The 20,950-nt window shown below is 63.8% G+C and overlaps 2 protein-coding genes across 4 annotated transcripts; one reads left to right on the forward strand and one right to left on the reverse strand.

Annotated features, from left to right (window-relative positions):
* Nucleotides 1-3,123: 3,123 nt before the first annotated feature.
* PKP3 (plakophilin 3) lies at nucleotides 3,124-13,888 on the forward strand. The gene is made up of 14 exons (XM_081536081.1): nucleotides 3,124-5,361; nucleotides 6,818-7,013; nucleotides 8,982-9,058; nucleotides 9,192-9,817; nucleotides 9,905-10,028; nucleotides 10,530-10,734; nucleotides 11,083-11,257; nucleotides 11,736-11,853; nucleotides 11,928-12,095; nucleotides 12,175-12,360; nucleotides 12,581-12,734; nucleotides 12,952-13,144; nucleotides 13,239-13,326; nucleotides 13,510-13,888. Exons 1-14 carry the CDS (start codon nucleotides 5,281-5,283, stop codon nucleotides 13,543-13,545), a joined length of 2,427 nt encoding a protein of 808 aa, XP_081392207.1. The 5' UTR covers nucleotides 3,124-5,280; the 3' UTR covers nucleotides 13,546-13,888.
* Nucleotides 13,889-14,908: 1,020 nt separating this feature from the next.
* On the reverse strand, nucleotides 14,909-20,950 carry SIGIRR (single Ig and TIR domain containing). Of its 3 annotated transcripts, none has more exons than XM_081536083.1 (10): nucleotides 20,763-20,950; nucleotides 18,939-19,101; nucleotides 17,932-18,130; nucleotides 17,296-17,429; nucleotides 17,057-17,197; nucleotides 16,555-16,698; nucleotides 16,109-16,211; nucleotides 15,894-16,044; nucleotides 15,522-15,711; nucleotides 14,909-15,176 (listed from the first exon to the last, which is right to left on the reverse strand). In XM_081536083.1, the coding sequence occupies exons 1-10, from the start codon at nucleotides 20,811-20,813 to the stop codon at nucleotides 15,079-15,081; spliced, it is 1,374 nt and encodes a 457-aa protein (XP_081392209.1). In that variant the 5' UTR covers nucleotides 20,814-20,950; the 3' UTR covers nucleotides 14,909-15,078. The 3 variants fall into 3 exon arrangements, with proteins under 3 accessions (XP_081392209.1, XP_081392208.1, XP_081392210.1); XM_081536082.1 differs by having other exon boundaries at nucleotides 14,909-15,242; XM_081536084.1 differs by having other exon boundaries at nucleotides 14,909-15,360; nucleotides 15,456-15,711.

Here is a 20,950-nt window from a genome sequence, read left to right on the forward strand (position 1 = left end):
CTCAACACAGCTAAATAAGTAAGTAAAACTGCTCTGGTACCAGAGTCAGATAAACATAGTTTCTCCTCCAATTATTTAAAAAAATATATCCCACCAATCAACTAACTGATTCTTTCCTGGAGAGATAAAAGACACAGAATAACCAACATAATATTCAAGGAGAAGAATAAACTTGAAGGACTGACAGTATCCAACTTCAAGCCCTCCTCTAAAGCTACAGCAATCAAGACAGTGTAGTGTTGGCAAAAGATTAGACAGATCAGTGGGACAGAAGAGAGAACTTGGAAACAGACCCACGTAAAAGCAGCCAGGGCTTCCCAGGTGGCACTAGTGGTGAAGAACCCGCCGGCCAATGCAGGAAACATGAGAGATGCGGGTCTGATCCCTGGGTAGGAAGATCCCCCCAGAGGAGGGCATGGTCACCCACTCCAGTGTTCTTGTCACAAAGAACTGGACAAGACTGAAGCAACTTAGCACGCATGCAAATGCAGTCAACTGATCCTTGAGAAAGAAGCAAAGGCAATACAACGGAGCAAAGACGGTCTTTCCGACAAATGGTGCTGGGACAACTGGACAACAAAAATTAACACTGGATGAATCACAGACCTAAATGTAAAACACAAAACTATGAAACTTCTAGAAGATGGTGCAGAAGAAAACCTAGATGACCTTGGTGTGGTGATGATGTCGTAGATACAACATGAAAGGCTGACCCATAGAAGAAACAACTGAGGGCTTCCCTGGTGGCTCAGTGGCAAAGAGTCCACCTATAGCTTGATCCCTGATCTGGGAAGATCCCACGCGCCACAATGATCCAGCCTGTGCTCTGCAGCCCAGGAGCTACAACTACTGCAGCTGGCGCACCCTAGAGACGGAACTCCACAAGAGAAGGCACCGCAGTAAGAAGCCTGCACCCTGCAACTAGAGAAAAGCCTGTGCAATGAAGACCCAGGCCAGCCAAAAATAAGACAAAGAAGGGCTTCCCTGGTGGCTCAGATGGTAAACAATCCGCCTGCAATGCAGGAGACCTGGGTTTGATCCCTGGGTTGAGAAGATTCCCCTGGAGAAGGGAACAGCTACCTACTCCAGTATTGTGGCCTGGAGAATTCCATGGACCGAGGAGCCTGGCAGGCTACAGTCCCTGGGCTCGTAAAGAGTGAGACATGACTGAGTGACTTTCACCTGACACACAGAACTTCATTAGAATGAAAAACTTCTGTTCTGCAAAAAATAACGTCAAAAGAATGAGAAGATAAATCACAGACTAGGAAAAATATATTTGCAAAAGACATGTCTGACAAAGGACTGTTATTCAAAAATATAGAAAGAACTCTTTAAACCCAACAAGAAAATGAGTGACCCAACTGAAACATGAGCAGACAACCTTAACAGACCCCTCAGCAGAGAAGATACACAAATGGCATCTGAATACGTGAAAAGAGGCTCCACAGCCTATGTCATTAGAGAAATGCACCTTATAGAACAGTGAGATATCACTATGCGCCTCTTGGAGCGGCCAGAATCCAGAGCCAAGTGCGGCAGGAGCTCACATCCAGCGCGGGTGGGGTGCGAACTGCAGCCACCGTGGAGACAGCTGGGCGGCTTCTCACAAAACTGCACACTCTCACCACGTGATCAGCAATCAGGCTCCCTGGTATTTACCCGAAGGAGCTGAAAACATGTCCACACAAAAGCCTGCAAATGATGTTTATAGCAGCTTTACTCATAACTGCCCAAACCTGGAAACAACCAAGATGCCCTTCAATAGGTGAACGGATAAATGAACTGTGGTACACTGAGCAGTGGAATGTGAGTCATGTAAAAAGAAATGAGCTCTCAGGCCACAATGAGACACGAAGGAAACTGAAACGAAACTGAAACGCGTATTAACTGAGAGAAGCGAACGAGAAAAGGCCACATACTGTGACATTCCAACCTGTGACATTCTGGAAAAGGTAAACCACAAAGAAAATATAAAGATCGGTGGTTGCCAGAGGCTGGCGGAGGGGCAGGGGGAGATGAACAGGCAGAGCGCAGAGGATGCTCAGGGCGGTGGCCGTACTCCGCACGGGACTGTAGTGACCGGCACTGTGAACTTGTCCAAACCCCTAGCGTGTAAAACACCAAGATGAACCCTGATGTAAGCTAGGGATTCTAGGTGATGATGCCTTCTCGGTGCAGGTTCTTCGATTGCAACAAATGTGCCAGCTGATGCAATAACTGGGGGGAGCTATGCCTGGCGGGGGCAGGGGTACATGGGAATTCTCTGCACCTTCCTCTCAGTTTTGCTGTGAACCTAAAACTTGCTCTAAAAGAGAAAGTCTCCTTTAAAAAAATCAGTGGCAAAAACAAGAAAGTTAAAACTATCTGACAGCACATGGGGAAAAAAATAGATGAGAAAAATAAAATCGTTACAGTGATAAAAGCCACTTTAGGAGTTCCAAAAAAATAGGAACACGGAAGACAAGTCTGAGAGATGCACACAAAAGGAAATGGGAAAGGACAGCGGGAAGAGGCCATGAGGAGACCATGGATCCTGGAGCCCAGACGGAAAAGACAGGAAATCAGAGAAAAGACACCCCAGGGACACAGCGGAAGAAAATGTTTCCGAAGGAAAGAAACACAGGCCACTGTCGAAAGTTTAAAACAACCAAGCGGCCATACGTGTGCACAGGAAGTCACAGGAAGTCACAGGCCTCCGAGGTGAAGGCCCCTGTGGGCACCGGGCAGGAGCGCAGCCCCCTCCCCTGGGCTGGACCAGCTCCGACTGACCCCCAGGGTGCAGGTCCTGCGGGAGAGGGACCTGGAGGCGGACGGGTAACCCAGCCCTGATGTTGTTCAAGCAGAAAGGCAACAGCAGGCCTGGGGGCCCGGCACCCGATCCGGATGGTGAGAGGGAAGGGCTGCCGGGGTGGCCCAGGGGGCAGGGACCCCTTTCAGGACAAGGCTGAAGCTGAACGCGAGAGGAGGCAAACAAAGGCTGGCTTAACCCCCAGGGCGGCGCAGCCCTAGCGAGGGGCCTGGGGGGGCCTGCGGAGACCCCGCCCGCCGGCCAGCCCCGCCCGCTGTTGCTCAGGGCGACCTTTCCACACACCCTGACTTGCTCTGTAACCCCTGGAAACCTCTTTAGCCTGCGGAGCCTGTTTCCCGGGCTGTAAAATGGAGCGGTCACAGCTCGGCCTGCTGGGGCTCCTGAGAGGACCAAGAACAGACTGAACAAAGCACCGACCACTCCCGGGAAACAGGGACCTGTGGTTGGTGCCCGGCGTCTCCGAGGGACCCGGCGCGGGCCTCCTGCCAGGAGCAGCACCAGGGTTCACTCCTCCAGGGTCTGGACTCCACCCTCCCGGCCACCGGGGCCTCCTCCGGGTCCAGGCCACCGCATCCCCAGCCTCCCTTCGGTCAGCTCACTCCCCTCCTCCCCCTCTGGAGCAGCCAAAGGATGCCCCGCGCTCGCCCCCCACCCATGAGCTCCGGCCCCCCTGTTCCCTTCTGGGTCCTCTTTGGGGCCCTGCAAGGCTCCCCTCTCTGTCCCAGAGGAGCTCGGCTGCCCCGCCGTCCTGACCAGCATCACTGCGTGTGGACCGCTGTGTCCATCTCGGTCACACATCTGGGAAGAGCCTGGGAAGAGCTCAGAACCAGCCCGGAGGGTGGGAGGCTGAGAAGAGGCGGTGGGGTAGGGGTGGGTCCGCAGCCCTCGGCGACCTTCCCGCCAGGAGGCGCGGAGCGTGCCCGCGCCAGAGGGACAAGCGCTGCGCCGGGTATGCGAGTCCAGGTAGGCGTCGTGGAGGAGGCGGGCCCGAGGCGGGAACCTAGCCGCCGGACGTTGGAAGGTTCTCGAGCCTGGGCGCGAGTTCCCCGACAGGAAGCGCCAGGACGCGCGCGCCGGAACGCGAGCCGCCAAGCCCGGCGTCTCCCCGCGCCCGCCCACCGCCCACCGCCCACCGCCCACCGCCGCGCCCGCGCCCGCGCCGGGTGAGCGCCTCGCCCGGCCCCATCCCCGCGCCGGCACGCTGTGCCTCCCGGGCGATCTAAACTTCTCTGCGCTCCAGCGCGCTCCTGAGTCTTGTTAATATGATTTTGCTGTCTGCGTCTTCACCTCTTCTCCCCATTTCCGCCCTCTTCCAGGCTCTCGACCGAGTAGGGTGCCGGGCCCTCTGTACCTATTCCAGCTGTGCCTGCACACAGCCGGCAGCCTCGCCCTTCGCAGTGAGCGCAGCCAAGCCAGCAAAGGGTCCTGCTTCCACCCCGCCCCTACTCTGGCCCCCGCCCCTGCTCATCCCCAACCCCTCCCCCAGAGACTTTTGGAACAACTGCCTGGGGTCCTCTCCACCGGTAGATGCCCCAACCCGACCTCTAAGACCAGGCAGTCCTTACCTGTAAATGCTAGCCTGCCCCTTGGGCCCTCACAGCCCTCCTTCACACCCCCCAGGGCAGAGTCCTGGCTCCCCCACCACCCACCTCCCAAGTAAGAGCATTCCTCACACTTCCAGGCCCTCAGGTCCTGGGATCTCAGACTCCATAGAGCACCAATGCATATTCCCAGGTTTTCTAATCTTCCCACCCCCTGCTAGAGATGCCCTCCTCCAGGAAGCCCCCCATCAAGCTGGCACCGATCGTCCTTATGCTGTCTCCCCCATGCACCCGCTCCAGGGAGAGGGGGACTCTCAGAAGCATAAGGCTGGTCCCAGGGGTGGGACTGGGCTCTGAGCTTGAGGGGGGACAGGTTCAAGCCACAGCTGGTCCCTCAGGCCCTGCAGCGGTTAGAGGAAGCTCCCTCGGGTCCCCAGGCTCTCCCTGGGCAGGGAGTCACAAAGGCCAGAGATCCGAGGCGGGTGGTGGGAGGGGCGCACAGATCCTCAGGAAGCTCGGCACAGCCTGGGGCCACCTGCAGCCCCCCCTGCCAAGAGGAGGGGTGAGCTCCACGGAACTGGCCCTGGGGGCCCTGCAGGCTTGGAAGACTGGGCCATGGGTCTGTCTGCCTGACTCCCACCTGCAGTCCGCCCCTGAGGCCGGCTTCCCCAGTCGTGTGGCCCGGTGGGCTGGGCCCCAGGTGGATGAGTGCAGGGCGGGCCCCAGGCCCGTGCCAGGCGACCTCCTCCAGGCGCGCTCAGCGCCGCACGAACTTGTCTCCCGGGATTTTTCCACTCAAAATGCAACTCCCAGGGAAGCAACCGGTCTGATGAGCTGGCTGGGCGTGCAGGCGTTCCCACCCCACCCTCCTGGTGCCCCCGCAGTCCTGGCCCACAGCGAGGCCCCAGCAGCAGTGCTGGGCTCGGGATGCAGCCCAGGACTCCTCAGCCCGCAGCAGCCGTCTCTGGGGTGAGCCCCGGGGCCAGCAGTCTCCGAAAGGCTGGCAGGGTAGGTGGCCCACCCTGTGCATCCCCCTTGCCCAGTGGCTCCACCCCAGGCATCACCTGGACCTTTCCAGGGACCCTCCTCGACCCCTCTCACCCCTACACTCACCTCTGACTCCCTCCCCAGCCTCCTCCCCAGCACTGACCTCACCCCGAGGGCTGCCTCCTGACCCAACCCCACCTCACCCCCAGGCCACTGCCCCCAGCCACCATTCCCACCTGGGACCATGTCCCCTGCCTGCAGGGACCCAGGGCCCAGGGTAAGGATCTCCCACGGGAGGGAAGGCTGGTGAGGGGAGCCCAGGAAGAAGGTGAGGCTGCTGGGCCCCCACCCCCCAGCCCTCCTGGGCTCAGCCCTCGCCCCAGTCGGTCCTCCAGGGGCCTGTCCGGGATCCCAGCCAAGCCTTCCCAGGAGGCCTTGGAGCAGGCGGGTCCGGCTGGTGGGGGCGCTCCAGGGAGAGTTTGGGGCAAGCCCTGCTCTGCCGGGCTCTGACTCCTGGGCCACCCCTGTCCGCACAACTCCAGCCCTCCCAGTCCTTGCTGGCCTGGACTGCCAGTTCCTCCCTGCGTCCCCAGCCCGGGCAGGAGGGCCCCTCTGAGTCAACCCCCCGGGGCAGCCCCACCTGTCCCCGCTGAGCTGAGCCCTGACTCACTTAGTGAACAGCCTCCCACCCCCACAGACTGGGGGACAGGAGCCTGGGAGGGGACCAGAGAGGGCCCAGCCAGCCCTTGGGAGGCCTCTGCAGAGGAGGGGGCTGGGGGTGACTTCCGGGGTCTACAGAATGGAGATTGGGAGGGTCATGAGCCTGGGGTGGGCCCATCTAGCCCCCTGGTTCTGGGGTCTCGTGGGCACCAGGGACCAGACAAGGACCTCACGGGGCCCTCTTCACCCTGAAGCTCTGCCCCGAGCCTTCAACCCTCAGCTCAGTCCCTTAGTGCCCGACCCCTGCTAGGCCTCACACCAGCCTCAGGCTGGCCGCCTGGTCCTCGGAGTTTCCCAGAGCACCCCGTTCCCCGGGAGGGGAGGGCCCTGGCCCTGACTCCCCAAGGTGGCCGCCCTCGGCCCTGTCCTAGCGCTCGGGACAGTAGGCCCAAAGGCCCAGCTGTGGCCTTTACGGGTGGGGAACAGAGGCCCAGACCCCTTCTGCCCCGTCCCGGGATGGGCGGAAGGAAGGGGAACGCGCAGGGCCTGTTCTTCCGCCCGAATTCCACCTTGAGCAGCCCCGCCCTCCCACCTGGCCCAGGTGTCCCCGCCCCTCGCTGCACGTAGGGCTGGGCGGCGTCGGTCTCTGAGCCAGCCCTGGGCGAGGCCAGCGGGGAGGGGACTTCAGGGACAGGGCCGCGCGGGAAGAGACGGCGGAGACAGCTCGGGCTTGAGGCGGCGAAGGGGCCCAGGCCAGGCCGACCGCCCCGTGCCCGCCGCCATGCAGGATGGTAACTTCCTGCTCTCCGCCCTGCAGCCCGAGGCGGGCGTGTGCTCCCTGGCGCTGCCCTCCGATCTGCAGCTGGACCGCCGGGGCGCCGAGGGGCCGGAGGCGGAGCGGCTCAGGGCGGCCCGCGTCCAGGAGCAGGTCCGCGCGCGCCTCCTGCAGCTGGGCCAGCAGCCACGGCACAATGGGCCGGCCGAGCCCGACGGGGCGGCCGAGGCGGCCAGAGGTAGGCGGACGCTGGCCGGGTGGGCACCGGAGGGCGGCAGGTAGGGATGGCCCCAGGGGCGTGGTGGTGCCAGGGCCAGAGGCCGCCGTGGGGCGACTCCGAGTTCAGCTCCCTGACTCAGCGGGCCGCCTTGAGTCACCGCCCTGCCCCGCCAGGCGTGGGAGACGCCATGGGTGGGGCCTCTACCTCCCAGCAGGGACCCCGGGGTCCTCACCATGAGCCAGGACGGGCCCCACCTGCCCCCTGCACCCCGTGCCCCAGCCAGACATGGGAGAAGCGGCACATGGCCGGCCGGCCAGGCCCATCTCGGTCGGCAAAGCCAGGACACACACACAACCCACCTCGCACGGGCTCACACGCAGTCTCGGACCCATGCGGACATACACGTCAGTCCCCCGGAGACACCGACGCCCAGACTCTGGCGTCCACCCCTGGCCCCCTGGGAATGAGGAGACAGGACGGTGAGGGGAGCGGTCTGGGGCTCCTGGAGGAGAGCCACCGCCTGTCGGGGCCAGGGTCTCCCTGCGGGATTGCGGGGCAGGGGGGGCGGGGGGCGGGCCTGCCAGTGTGACCCAGATACTCTCACTGAGAACAGCCTGCGAGGAAAGCGCTCAGGGCCAGGCAGCCCCCTGCGTGCAGAGACCCAGTTCCACCGGGCATGCATGTGCATGAGTGTTGCGGTGAGCTCAGGGCACTTCTGGAAATGTCATCCCCTCCTTGCCAGGCCGCAGCAACAGGCACCGAGGTCAGGCGGGAAGGAGAGCCTCTGGGATGTCAGGGTCAAGCCCCGGTCACAGATGCTCGGAGGGCCCTTCCCAGTACTGGCCTCCCGTGCCGGTCGGGAGAAGCGGGTCAACCAGCGTAGGGGCCGCCGGGTTCCTGCGTCCTCCCCGCCCTGGGCCTCTCAGCCTTGCTGGTGGCCCAGCTGGATGCCCAAGGGTCACGGGGTAGAGGAGGGAGCAGGGAGGGGTTAATTACCACCCCAGCTACCCTGGCAATTAGGGGGAAGAGGATTATAATTTTGGGGTGGGGGTAAAGTCCCCAGGCTGGGGGTGTGTCCCCCCAGGCTGAGCCTCCCTGGCATCAAAGGGTTAATAGCCCCTGCCCAGAAGCCTCATTAACCAGGGCGGGTCTGCCAGTTCCAGGAGTCCCCCCAGACCTAGCTGAGGCAGAGGCTGGGAGGGCGCCCCCTCCCCTTTACCCCTGCCCTGAGCCCCTTCCGCCAAGTCTCTCTACCCTGGCCTTGGGTGAGGGGGACTCAGGAGCCCCCTCCCCATCCAAAGACCCTGCCTGGCAGGTGAAGCCACCCGGCCAGGCTCCCGCGGCGCTGCCTGGTGTGACCTTCGCCCCACTCCGGTCAGGGTGTCCTCAGCTCTTGCTGCACGCCTGTCCACCCGCTTGTTCGTTCAGTTGTGCCTTCAGCGTCCCTCCGTTCTCCCGGCCTAGATGCCCGCTTACGCACCAGTCTCTTCCCCCACCCACCGCGTTCTGGTGGTCCGGGCTGCCCCATCCCTCCGCCCTCTGCCCACCCGCCCTGTCCACTCACCATGCAGTCTGGCTGGCACCTGTGCCTTTGGCTTGCATGTGCCAGGGGGTGGGGATGGCCCTGCCAGGTGGGTCAGGGGACCAACCCCGGGACACAGCGTGTCCCCAAGCATTGTAGTGTCACCGTCGTGTAGCCAACAGCACAGGGCAGGCCCCCAGGGGTCAGTGCGGCTTCCTGGGGGTGGGGGCCAAGCATCGTGCCCTGGCAGGTGCCGGGGAGCTGATGAGGGGGCCTGGCACACGCCCCAGGCCGCCAGGAGGTCAGCAGGGTGAGCGCGTCTGTCCCCCGCTGAGGGGGGGCTGTGGGAGGGATGACGAGGCGCCGGCCCCGAGTCCCCCCGCCAGCCTCAGGTCGGAGGGGAGGTAGGAGGCCAGCGCCTGCCGTCGGCCCAGCGGGCTGTGCTGCCCCTGCCCCGTCTGCAGGTACGTCCCGGGCTCAGTACCACACCTTGCAGGCCGGCTTCAGCTCTCGCTCCCAGGGCCTGAGCGGGGAAACCTCGGTGAGTGACGCCCCTCTGGCCCGGAGCCCTGAGAGGGAGGTTCCGAGGGGGGCTGGGCTCCGTGGTCAGGAAGAGGGGCCCGCTGAGCCCCCACACCTGCTCACTGCCCTCCCCTCCCCTCCCCTCCCCACAGACCTTCCGGCCCATCGCCAAGCCCACCTACAGCCCTGCCTCCTGGTCTTCCCGCTCAGCCGTAGACCTGAGCTCCAGTCGGAGGCTGAGCTCCGTCCACAACGGGGGTGGTGCCTTTGGGGCCACAGGGTACCGGGGTGCCCCGCCCGCCGCACCGGTGCCCACCCGGCCTGTGTCCTTCCACGAGCGTGGTGGGGCAGGCAGCCGGGCAGATTACGACACCTTGTCCCTGCGCTCGCTGAGGCTAGGAGCCGGGGGTCCGGACGACCGATACAGCGTGGTGTCCGAGCAGCTGGAGCCGGCAGCCACGTCCTCCTACAGGGCCTTTGCCTACGACCGCCGGGCCAGCTCCAGCTCTAGCCGGGCTGGGGGCCTGGACTGGCCGGAGGCTACCGAGGGACCACCCAGCCGGACCATCCGTGCCCCTGCCATGCGGACGCTGCAGCGGTTCCAGAGCAGCCACCGCAGCCGTGGCATGGCTGGGGGTGGGCCAGGGGGCGTCCTGGAGCCCGTGACCCGGGCACCCTCTGTGCGCAGCCTTAGCCTTGGAGACACGGGCCACCTGCCAGACACGCGTGGGCTGGACAGCTACGGTGGCCACCGCACTCTGCAGAGGCTCAGCAGCGGGTGAGCTGGGACGTGTTTGTGGGGGAGGCTTCTGCCATGAGCCCGGCCCATCCTCGGGTCAGCTTGACCCGCCTCTTGTCGCCGCAGATTTGATGACATCGACCTGCCCTCAGCAGTCAAGTACCTCATGGCCTCAGATCCCAACCTGCAGGTGCTGGGAGCCGCCTACATTCAGCACAAGTGCTACAGCGACGCAGCCGCCAAGAAGCAGGTGACTATCCCTGCTGACCACGCTCACGGACCCCCTTCATTCACTGTCCTCTGGCCCCTGACCACCCTCACTGACCCCCCAAACCGACTGGGCAGACCTCGTCCTACCCAGAGCATCCTCAGCAGAGGAAGGGTGGGAGGGATGGACTTACACATGTCTGAGTCCACGTGCTCACACTCGCACACCTGTGTGCACACCTGAATGTGTACACACCTGCCTACACGTGCACACCTTTGCACACACCTGCACGTCTCTGCGCACACTTGAATATGGACACACACACGTCTATCAGTATAATCACCTGCCTACACCTGCAACCTTTGCACACACCTGCACACCTCTGAGCACCTCTGCACACCTCTGCACACATTTGTATATGTTCATACACATCTATTAACATAGATGCCTACACCTGGACACCTTTGCGCACATCTGCATACATCCGCACATACCCATCCATCGTGTGCATGCTTGTTAACACCCACATGCCTGTGCCCACAGGCCCGCAGCCTGCAGGCTGTGCCCAGGCTGGTGAAGCTCTTCAACCATGCCAACCAGGAAGTGCAGCGCCACGCGACGGGCGCCATGCGCAACCTCGTCTACGACAACGCGGACAACAAGCTGGCCCTGGTGGAGGAGAACGGCATCTTCGAGCTGCTGCGGGCGCTGCGGGAGCAGGACGACGAGCTCCGCAAGAATGTCACAGGTGGCCTGGTCCCCGCCTGCTGCCCCTCCCCTCTCCCACCCCACTCCCGCGCCTCCCGCCGCCTCTTCCCTTGGCCCCCATGGCCATTCCTGGGCATGTCTCTTTGGGGCCAGCCTCTGCCCCAGGGCCCATGTCCCCAGGGGTCGTCCTCTCTGCCCTATTGCAGCCCCGTGACCCTCTGGGTCACACCCAGGCTGTCCCCAGGAAGGCTGTTGGGTGAGGCTGGCTGTGCCCCACAAGGGAAGGTCAGGAGCCTCCTCCCTACCGCCTGAGAGAGACAGGGGGGCCGGAGGCCTCTGAGGTCTCCAGAGGTCGTCCCTGACCACGCCCTCGGCCCACCGGCCACAGGGATCCTGTGGAACCTGTCCTCCAGCGACCACCTGAAGGACCGCCTGGCCCGGGACACGCTGGAGCAGCTCACAGACCTGGTGCTGAGCCCCCTCTCGGGGGCGGGGGGACCACCCCTCATCCAGCAGAACGCCTCTGAAGCTGAGATATTCTACAACGCCACCGGCTTCCTCCGGTGCGCCGGGTGGCCGTGGGGAGGCCCAGAGAAGGGGTGTGGGGACCTGAGGTCCGAGTGACAAGGCGGAGCCACTGGGCTGGGGGTGGCGGGGGGCGCTGGGCGAAGTGGACGGACCCAGCCAGGCGGAGGTGCTGACCCGCGGGTGGGGTGGGCCGCCGGGTGTCAACAGACTGGGGGCTGCAGGCTCAGATTTCTTTAAATCAGGGACTTGACCTGACAGTTCTAACCTGCCCCCACCCTGGACAGTTTGAGGAGTGGATGGGGGTAGGCGTGCAAAAGCGTGGCAGTGACAGTGTCCAACAGGGACCAGGAGCGGGAGGTGCTGGGGGTGGGCCCAGTGCAGGGGGAGGGAATCGGTGCCCAGGAGCTCAGCCTCGGGTTCAGGTCGCTGTGGGATGGGCTCTGTTGGGGGATTCCCATGGGGTGGCTCTGCCTGGGGTCCCTATGCGGGCCTCTTATCTGCCTCCATCCGCAGGAACCTCAGCTCTGCCTCCCAGGCCACTCGCCAGAAGATGCGTGAGTGCCACGGGCTGGTGGACGCCCTGGTCACCTATATCAACCACGCCCTGGACGTGGGCAAGTGTGAGGACAAGGTGAGGGTCGGCCCAGGCCCCGGGGCCCCAGGGGTGCCAGCCTGCCCTGACCGCGGTCCACCCTCCATCCGCAGAGTGTGGAGAACGCCGTGTGCGTGCTGAGGAACCTGTCCTACCGCCTGTACGACGAGATGCCACCCTCGGCCCTTCAGCGGCTGGAGGGCCGGGGCCGCCAGGACACAGGGGTACCCCCGGGCGAGGCGGTGGGCTGCTTCACGCCACAGAGCCGGCGGCTCCGAGAGGTGGGCCCAGACTGGGGCAGGCGGGGAGGAGCAGGGGTCCTGGGCGACCTCAGCTGACCCTGCGTGCCCTCCTGCCCAGCTGCCCCTCACGGCCGACGCGCTCACCTTTGCTGAGGTGTCTAAGGACCCCAAGGGCCTCGAGTGGCTGTGGAGCCCCCAGATCGTGGGGCTGTACAACCGGCTGCTGCAGCGCTGTGAGCTCAACCGGCACACGACCGAGGCGGCGGCCGGGGCGCTGCAGAACATCACCGCAGGGGACCGCAGGGTGAGGCGGCGGCCAGGGTGGGCAGGACGGGAAGGTAGGGGCCGCTGAGCGGCAGCAGGAGCGTGAGGTCAGCACCCCAGGCAGCACGGGCCTCGGCTCCTGAGGACCTGGGTTCTGCGCCGGATTTGAGGGAGGTGCTGGGAAGTCTGGGCTGGGAGGGCCTGACCCACAGGCGGCACGGGGCCCCGCACCTCACTCACTGTCCCCCTCCTGCCGGCAGTGGGCAGGGGTGCTGAGCCGGCTGGCTCTGGAGCAGGAGCGCATACTGAACCCGCTGCTGGACCGAGTTCGGACCGCTGACCACCACCAGCTGCGCTCACTGACTGGCCTCATCCGAAACCTGTCCCGCAACGCCAGGAACAAGGATGAGATGTGTGAGTCCGGCCGTCTCGGAGCCTGGGTTCCGCCTCCCCTGCAGACTGGGCGCATGCCTGGACTCTGTCTTTACTGCCGCCCTGGGGCCAGCTTCTGGGAGGCCAGGGTCAGTGGACAGGCAGGCGCGCCAGCTCCGTGGGGGAGCTAGGGACGGCGGGTGTCAAGGTGGCGGCGGGGAAGGGGGTGGTGAGACCCACCTCCCTGATCTCCTGGCAGCCACCAAGCTGGTGAGTCACCTGATTGAGAAGCTGCCTGGCAGCGTGGGTGAGAAGTCTCCTCCAGCCGACGTGCTGATAAACATTATAGCTGTCCTCAACAACCTGGTGGTGGCCAGTCCCGTGGCCGCCCGGGACCTGCTCTACTTCGACGGACTCCGCAAGCTAGTCTTCATCAAGAAGAAGCGGGACAGGTCAGGGCCCAAACCCCACGCCCACCCTGCCCCCGGCTGGCCCTGCCTTCTGGCCGCGCCCATCACCCCGCTGACCCCTGCCCCCACCCCCCAGCCCTGACAGTGAGAAGTCCTCCCGGGCGGCCTCCAGCCTCTTGGCCAACCTGTGGCAGTACAACAAGCTCCACCGAGACTTCCGGGCGGTATGTTCCCGTGGCCCAGGGCGGGGGCCTGCAAGCGAGGGGCGTGGACACGGGCCGGCAGGGAGGGACAGGGAAGCCACGTGGCACGGGAGGCCTGGACCACCGGGGGCCTGCTGCCAGCACACTAGAAGAGCTGGATGCGGGGCAGCACAGCCCTGACTCTGGGTCCCCTCTCCACTGCAGAAGGGCTACCGGAAGGAGGACTTCCTGGGGCCGTAGGCGAAGCCTTCCTGGAGAGGGAGAATCCGATGTGACCCAGCCTCCTAGGGAAGGGCTCAGCTCAGGGCTGCTCGCCAGCCGGCCTGGAGGAGAAGGTTGAGGATGGCCCAGGAGCCTCTCACTGGAGCCCTGTCCACATGCAACGTGAAGGCCTGGGCCACGGGGGAGGGGACGAGGGCTTGCAGCTGGGGAATTGGCTTCTGCGGGGCATGGGGGGGCAGGGCTTGAGGGTGCTCTGATGCGTGGGGTGGTGGCCAGGTCACTTTGGCAGAGGTGGTGCTGGCTGTGGCTCAGCGGTACCTTGCGACAGCCAGCGGTGGGAATAAAGGTGGCCATGAACACAGCCCCTCGTGCTTCCTTGGCTGGTCAGGTCTGGGGTCAGGTCCAAGGACGCAACAGTGTCCCCAAGCACGGCCGTGCTTGCCCCTGAGGACACTCCCCCCGGGCCCATACACAGACCTCTCTGGTCAGGGGACACAGGACCAGGGGAGGGAGCGTCCCAACAGCAGGAGAGCCGGCGGAGGGCAGAGGCGCTGAGGCGGACGGCAGAGGCGGCCTTGAGCTGAATGAGACACATGTGCAGAGGAATGACCTCTTCTGGGGCAGTGTGCCCACTGCTGACTTTAGTGCCACCCTGCTGGGTTGTGCTCACGTGGCACCTACACCCCAACATCTCTCTACCCTGCCCCGCCCTGGGGGTGCCCTGACAGCTTCACTCATTCTATCTGAGGCTTGGGGTCCAGGAGTCCTGGGACTCCTCCCCATCCCACCAAGTCAGGCCATTTGGTCGTGACGCTCCCACAGATATGTTACAACAGACTTTTCCGCGAGGCTCAGCACCTGCAGTCTGTAAGGGCCCCCAGGGGCCGCCCGCTCCTCGTGGGACTGGGACAGTCATGGCCCGGTGCAGGGAGACCCGAGGAGGACACTGAGAAAGGCGCCTGAGCTGGCTCGGGAGGGAAAGGCGGTGTGCGAGTGGGCGGCCAGGTGTGCCGACCAGGTGGCCATGAGGTGAGACAAGGGCAGCGTCCAGGGCCCTGGATGCTGGACCACCTGACACAAAGAGCCAACTCATTAGAAAAGACCCTGATGCTGGGAAAGATTGAGGGCAGGAGAAGGGGTGACAGAGGATGAGATGGTTGGGTGGCATCACCACGATGGACATGAATTTGAGCAAGTTCCGGGAGACAGTGAAGGACAGGGGAGGCCGGCGTGCTGCAGTCCATGGGGTCGCAGATTCAGACACGACTGAGCAACTGAGCAACAACCAGGGCCCTGGAGGCCCCAGGATGCAAGTGAGGGGCCTTCCGCCCGGGAGACTGCACACCTGCTTCCCTCCCCAGGGGAGAGGCTGAGACTCGGGTGGGATTCAAAAGGTCTTTATTTCTGGCACAGGCGGACAGCTGGGGCTGGGGCCACTCTCTTTCCCTGAGGTCCCAAGACTCCAAGTAGGCAAGTCCTGCTGTGTGGGATTAAAAACACCCGGCCCTGCCCCCGGCGCCCCTGGTAACCCTACTGCTCCAGGGGGCAGGGCTACACGTCGTCCTCCGATACCAGGCAGTAGAAGTCCGTGCGGGCACTGTAGTTTCGGGAGCCAAGGTCCGACACATCCACTTCGCTGCCTTGGCCCTCTGCAAGCGAGACCGCAGTTGCGTGTGGCAGAGCTGGTGGCTCCCCAAAGACAGGCCCTCGTACACCTGGAGAAGGGCACCGCCAGGCCTGAGGCGGGCTGCACACTGCCTGCCTTCCACCAGGTCACTCCCTGCTGCATGGTGGCACCTGTGGTTCCCAGGCAGGCCCTGGGCCCAACCACCTCTATGGAAAGAGGCAGTGGGAGGTGCTGGAAGTTAAAGCCATCCAGGGCTGCAGGGCAGCCCCCACCACCCGGGCCCCTTCGGGGGCTCCTTCACCTTATGCAGCCTCCCTCCAACTCAGGCTGAGCTTCTCGGGGTCAGAGGTGGGGCTGGCGGGCATACCCAGGTCCCCCTCAGGGTCGGGGTCCAGCTCGGGGTCCAGGGTCCGACCCTCTGGGAGCCGGCCTCGCATAATCAGCATGGGGTCCTTGTCGTCCTGCAGCCGGGTCTGGGGGTCTCCCTCCATCGATCTGTACTGCACCTTCCGTGGCAGCGCCAACTGTAGCTCTTTCCAAAAATCGGAGGAAGGCGTCTGGAGGCAAGGTGGGGCAGTTAACGTGTGTGAACACGTGAATGGGGTTTGGGGGGTGGTGCCAACACATAAAGACCCTGGCCTCCTCGGCCCCAAAAAGCCCACTCCTCTGGGCAGCGGACCACGGAGCCTCCACTCACGGGGTCCCATCCACAGCACCCCGCGCCCCCGCCCCTACGCACCACAGAGCCGGGCTTCCAGAGCAGCAGGGTCACCAAGTGGCGGTGCTGGCGCAGCAGGCGTAGCGCAGGGTGCGCGGGGTCGCGCCGCTGGCCCTCGAAGGTGATGAAGATGGGTCTGCGCGTGAGCTCCAGCAGCCGGCACAGGCCCTCCCTGCGAGGGCGGCACTGTCAGAGCGGGCGCGGCTGAGGCCCACCCAGCCCAGCGCGGGACCCACCGGAAGCTGTGACTGCACCAGGCCCGGCCCAGGAAGGCATCCGACAACACCACCACAAGTCGCCGGCAGCGGCTCAGGTTCACCAGGAGGTCCGCCGACGGCTCTGCGGGACCCGGGCATCAGCGAGGGCAGCCCAGACTGGGCCCTGGAGGGGCGGGGCCCTGGGAGAGGCCAGAGCCCGCGGCGGGGCGGGGCCTGGGACCGAGGAAGGCCTGAGGGGCGGGGCCCGGGAAGGCGGGATCTGTGACCCAGCGGGGGCGGGGCGTGCACCGGGATAGGGGCGGAGCCCAAGCGGAAAGGGGCAGAGGACTCGAGGGGGCGGGGCCCAAGGCGCGGCGGGGCGGGGCCTGGGGGCCGAGGACGACCTGAGGGGCGGGGCCTGGGAAGGCGGGATCTGTGACCCAGCGGGGGCGGGGCCCAAGAGGAAAGGGGCAGGGCGCCGGTACCCGCGCGCGGCAGGAGGTCGCGGTCGTCCAGAAAGAGCTTGTAGCCACGATGCCGCTCCAACTGCGGCTTCAGGATGAAGTTCACGAACTTCCGGTCCTCAGGGCTGTCGCTGTAGGAGATGTAGGCGTCGTAGAGCTTCCCGTCTGCGGACGGCGGCGGGTCAGCGCGGCCGCTTTCCCGGCCTGGACCAACCACCTTCAGGGCCCCCTAAACCTGCCCCCGTGCCAAGGAAGCCAGGCAAGCCCCCCAGACGAGACTCAGCAGATCCCGGCTCAAGCACCGCCTGGATTCGTCCTCAGCACAGGATTCCGGGTGGAGGCCTGGAACCAGGGTACCGTGACCCGCTTCTGCCTGCCCCATGCCCTCCTGGGCTGCACAGGGACACCCCTCTTCCTGTACTGAGCACTCGCCAGAGCCCTCCAGGGACAGATGCCTTCTCACCCCCACCTGCAGAGCTGAGCCCAGGGAGACCCCCTTCTCCCACGTCCGGGCCCCACGCACCGTTCATCTCCACCTCCCCATACTTGTCTTGGTACCAGAGCAGCACATTGAGCCGACACTTCACGTACAGCAGCGCCACCAGAAGCAGGGCCAGCAGGACCAAGAGTGAGGCCAGCACCGCGGCCACATGTCCAGCCAGGCCTGGGGACAGAGCCGCTGTCTGAGCATCCCCAGCACCCTCCGAGCCTAAAGTCTCCCCAGGGCTCCCTCCTACCTTGTACCCCAGTGCACCCCCTCACCAGCTCTCCAAAGAGTGAAGGAAGAGGAGCTGATGTTCTGGATGGAGCAGGTGAAGGTCCCGAAGTCCTCAGCTCTGGTCAGGTTGATCCCCAGAACACTGGACACAAGCACCTCTGACCAGTTGGCCTTGACCCTGGGGAGACCAGGCCCCATCCCCTCACCTGGGGCCCGAGAGCATCATTGGATGCCCCAGAGCCCCAGTTGTCTGGGACTCACCCAAAGAGGCTGCAGATTTGGGCTTCCTGGCAGTCCTTAGACCGTAAGCTAAGAGAAATCGCCAGAACATGAAGAGGGTATGGATCTCTTTTGGGACAGTCACCCTGATCCTGAGTCCGGGTCCTGGAGGTACTCAGATCCCAGGCTTGGCCCAGCAGTCAATGAGTAAATTCAGGCCATAGCGCTCTGCTGGCACCCATGGCCCTGGGTGGTCTACAAGGTGAGTGTCTAGAGGGGCCATCTGTCCCTGTAGTTACTGACTTAGTCTGCATCCAGAGTGGCACTCTGCCCATGTCGTGTCTGGCCAGTCACTCCCCAGCCCATGTCCAGGTGATTATAGACCAGAGTGTAGGTCAGAGAGGCCACTGGCTGTGGGTATATCCAGCATGTCACCTGACCCTGGACACCTCATCTCTTACCAGGAGTCCTCGTGGAGATCATAGAGGCTTCTATTGCTCAGCAGCATCCCATCTTTCAGCCACTGTACTGAGGGCAGGGGGCAATGGGGCCCCGAGACCACCAAGGCTGTGCAGTTCAGTGTGACCACGCTGCCCAGGGCAGGCCCCAGGACCTGGTTTCCAGATGGGGACAGGAAGTCAGGGGCCTTGTCGCAGGCTCCTGCAGAAAGAAGACCCAGTGGGTTACCTGTGCCTGTGATGTCAGCCTCCCACTGTGCACAGATGGTCAGTGGGCCAGGAAAAAACCAAGGAGGCCAGTGGCATGTGCTGCTTGGTAACCACACCCTGTCCATCCACAAGTCCCAGGGGGACAGGGCCTGGCCCTTGGCACACCTCCTCCCAGCAGCAGCTGGTTCTTAAACGTGTTCTGCCTGCCCTGGATGTGGCTGCCCTGTCCTCAGAGAGGATGTCAGCGTGGAAGGCAGTGGCCAGAGTCATGGCTGAGCTGACCCCAGCCCCACCCCAGCCCAGCAGGACCCATCTAGCTGCCTGTGTGCCCAGGACAGGAGCCAGCACACATTTTCTATGTGCACCTGTGGCCCACTCTGTGACGTCTAAGCTCTGGCCCCTCAGCTGGACAGTGGTGATTTGGGAGACTTGGGTTGGACATGCCAGCACCTTCTACCTGGTAGAAAGTTGGGTTCCAGGACCCTCTACTCCTGGCCACGGGCAAGCATTCTCACCTCCCTGAGACCTGAACTTCCTTGTCTTTAAATTGGGGTAATGAGCCCAAGCCGGCAGTCAGAGAAGAATGCCATCATCTTGGCAGTGAGGTCTCCCAGTAGCCCACATCTACCCACCCGATCCCCAATGGCCCCCCACCGGTGCCCACTCCCAGTATCCCTGGGCTTTACTGACGCCCCATGAGCAGGAGAGGAGGAGGGCCCTTCTTAACCACACTGCTGCGGGAGCCAGCCTGGGGCAGGAGGTGGAGTGGAGCCCGTGCCCACCCCTCTCTGACCGTCTACCTGCCATGGTCTGGCCGGGGCCTCCTCGAGGCAGGCTGGACACTGGTGCCACCCACGGCGCCACGGGGCTCCTTGGCCGAGCAGACTGATCCCCCAAGGGTTGAGCAAGATTCACTCTCTGTCCTTGTGGCTGGTCAATCAGGGCACCAGGACGGGTCAGAGGCTGCCGCCATCCCCAGGAGCAAGTTAAACAAGAACAGGATGAGTTAACGTGTAACTCTGGCCTCGGAAGCCCTGCCTCTGGCCCAGCCGTCTTGCGGAAGCTACAGAGCACTGGGCACGGCCTGGACTGAACTTCATCTGCCCCAGGGACACCCGATGGCCCAGGGTGGGCAGCACCCCTGGCACCCTTCCTGAGCCCAGGAGCTGGCCTGGTTCTCAGGTCCTCTGGGACAAGGCCGCCACATATAGACGGGGGCTGTGTATGGCCGCGCTCAGCCTGTACTGAGGCTCTGAGGGGCTGGGGGTGGTGAGTGCCCGGCTGCCTGACTGGGCCTCACTCCCAGCCTAGATGCAGCGTGCACGTAAGAACAAAGCACTCGAGGCCAAGGTGCCAACGCAGAAGGGGATGCGGGGCTCAGGCTGGCCTTGGGGGCAGCCTTCCTTCCAGGTCCTGTGCTGGCACCCCCACCCATTTGTCATCTTCAGACCACAGACTGTCCATCGGTTCTCTGAGGGAAACCCCCACTGACCCATAGGTGACCTTTCTCTCCCACGCAGGGTGGGACCACCGCCAGCCAGAATGACAGCAGCTATACACACACCTCTTGACACAAAAAGCTCTACAGTGACCTGGGCTGCAGGGCAGGGCAGTGAAGCCCGAGCTTCAGAGCCTTCGGGGACAGCCTCCTGGCTCCCGGGCCTCGGGCACCTGCTCCCTGGTGCCAGGCAGGTTCTCACTGGGCATCCAGTCCTCTCCCTCCTCCCTGTGAGTGGACGCACTGGGGCCCTGGCTCCTTCAGGCCCCCTCCCCACCGTGGGCCCATGAGGCTTTGCGGGGACGAGCTCCCCCAATTCCTTCTGCACGGGGGGACCCAACGTGGACCCAGGGTCAGCTGGAGCCCCCGCCTTGGCTGGGCTGGGACTTCCTCACAAACGGGTGAAGTACAGGCTCCCTCCCAGCGGGCAGGGGCAGAGGGTCCTGCCAGGAGCCGTCTGGAGTGGAGGGCGGCCTGGGAGGTCCCTGAAGCAGAAGAACCAGCCACGAGGGCTGTGGGGACCTGGGCAGCTCGCACCCCCTGGCCCAGACCAGCAGGTCCAGGGCAACTCCCGTCGTGGCCCCTTGGCCTCCACACGCTCACACACCTCTGACCCCTGGAAAGTCAACCTCGGAGCCTCATGGAAGTTAAGGCCAAACCACATGGCCAGGTGACAGGTGTCCCCTGCACACCATGCCCGGGAACCCCCGCCACAACCCGCCCTCTCCTCGGCACAGTCTGTGTTGTACACCCACCCCCTGCACACCACTCATGCCTGCACGCTTGCTCCCCTTGCACATGCTCACACTCCTCACACCTCTGACACTCTGGTGGTCCACACACCTGGCACACAGCACACACTTGCAAAGTTCCCCAGGGCACGCCGCCGAGAGCATCTGTGTACACCCCACAGCGCACACACTGCTCCTCGCGCCCAGCCTCGGCCTCCCGTCGCCCCTCACCCTCTCACAGGCACACCTGCCCCGTGCACACCCGCGCACCAAAGCTGCCTGCTCTGCAGGCCTCCCCTCACACAGGCCTGATTTTGAGGACAGGCCTCAGGCCAGGAAAGGCATCTGAGGACAGGGCCGCAGGCCCACGCCAAGCAGGGAGGGCATGAAGTCACCTGGTTCCAGCTCTTTCCTCCTGAGGAGGGGATGCCCGTCACTGAGGTCATTGACGCGAGCTTGGGTGCGATCACTTTGCTCAGCTGGGCCCCCGGCCCAGTCTAAAGCAGCACAGCGGCCCCAGATGCATCTCTGAGCACGGCGAGGACCTGGCTCTTGTTTGTGTGTTTCAATCAGAAGTTTCCCC

This window comes from Giraffa tippelskirchi, chromosome 10 (genome assembly GCF_054371585.1).
Source record: "Giraffa tippelskirchi isolate mGirTip1 chromosome 10, T2T-mGirTip1v1.2.pri, whole genome shotgun sequence".
Lineage (NCBI taxonomy): Eukaryota > Metazoa > Chordata > Mammalia > Artiodactyla > Giraffidae > Giraffa > Giraffa tippelskirchi.